This window comes from Buceros rhinoceros, unplaced genomic scaffold, assembly GCF_000710305.1.
Source record: "Buceros rhinoceros silvestris isolate BGI_N320 unplaced genomic scaffold, ASM71030v1 scaffold23687, whole genome shotgun sequence".
NCBI classification, from domain to species: Eukaryota; Metazoa; Chordata; class Aves; order Bucerotiformes; family Bucerotidae; genus Buceros; species Buceros rhinoceros.
The window spans coordinates 1-1,311 of record NW_010424274.1 but is presented as its reverse complement, the minus strand read 5'-3'; the positions used below and the strand labels follow the sequence as shown (position 1 = coordinate 1,311).

Below are 1,311 nucleotides of genomic sequence, written 5' to 3'. Positions count from 1 at the left end.
TTTTAGCCAAAAATATATCTCCCGGGCCCTTATCAGCTGACACAGCGGGTAATGTACCTTCTCCCAGAGTCCAGAGCTCAAAAGGCAGAGCCAAACCCCAACGAAATGTCCTCACAAATCCTCTCTGCCATCCGTTTATCTGGTGGGCTGCGCACGTGTGGGCAATGTAAAGGCTGGATATTTAAAAAGAGCCCGGGCGGATCTCGCCCACTCTCAGTTTACATCAGTTGTATGTATTTTTAGAACTGGAAATTGAGTGTCTGGTGGCCGGGAATGGAGACCCTGGGCTGCTGGGAAAACTTTCTGGGGGTGTGGGAGCAGCAGAAGAGATGCAGTGCAGCCCAGGAAGGCTTTGCAGAGTGTGCCTGGGGCAGACACCCCCAGCTGGAGAGTGCACAGTGGTATTTATTTCTCCTTTGCCAGTTTACACGGGTAGGAGAAACATCCTAGACCCAGCAAATCCGAGTGCAGAGCCTCATAAGCTCTGTCTTTAAAAAGCTAGGGCTTGAGTGGGCTATTATGGCAGGAAACATTAGGGTAGAGAGAAGGGATAAGAATAAATCCTGGGTCCTTGGCTTGGGTCTTTCCTAAAACATATCTTTCTCTACCCAAATTTCTACAGTCACCCGATTGCACGTAGAAAGCCGCCATCAACCTGCTGAGGTTTCTCAGGCGTTTCTGGGGAAGTAAAGCCTGTCCCTGCCTGTCCATGGCCAGCGTGGCCCCTGCCTGTCTGCTGGAGGGGACTACCAGGACCAGCGGATGGGGTCTCAGAGGTTCAGCTCTCAGGGCATAGGGCAGAAGAGCAGCAGGGAACCTGTCCTCTTACACAGTACCCCTTGCCACCCCGCTGGCACCAGACTTCCTGTGAGAAGCACAGTGAAGATTTCTCCCCACGCATGCCCCATCCCAGCTCCTCGCCTGCCTCTCCCCATGGTCACGCACATAGTGCCTGGCCCCGGCGGCTGAGACTTACCAGGTTGACTGGGTGGATGTAGCCGTTTTCGTACTTGTCATTGGCCAGGATCTGCCTCAGGTGAGCGATATAGCTGGAGGCCAACCTCAGGGTGTCCAGTTTGGAAAGCTTGGTGTCTGGGGGCACCCAGGGCAGAGTGGTCTTAAGCCTGGAGAAGGCTTTGCTAAGGACCCTCATCCTCGCCCTCTCCCTGGCGTTGGCAGCGTTTCTCTGGACCTGCTTTCCCTCCTGGCTCACTCCATTTAAAGGGCTCTTCTTGGGGGGAGCTTTTTTCCTTTTGCCCGAGGCCCCTCTCCCCTTCTGAGGGGAGCCATTCTCGCCATTGGATCCCTCCT

General features: G+C 54.5%; 1 protein-coding gene across 1 annotated transcript; it reads right to left on the bottom strand.

The window, feature by feature from the left end:
* Positions 1-976: 976 nt before the first annotated feature.
* Positions 977-1,306, bottom strand: TCF21 (transcription factor 21; the record flags this gene model as incomplete). The annotated part of the gene is made up of 1 exon (XM_010140746.1): positions 977-1,306. A coding segment is annotated over one exon (330 nt), but the record flags the coding sequence as incomplete, so codon positions are not given.
* Between the last annotated feature and the right edge of the window lie 5 nt (positions 1,307-1,311).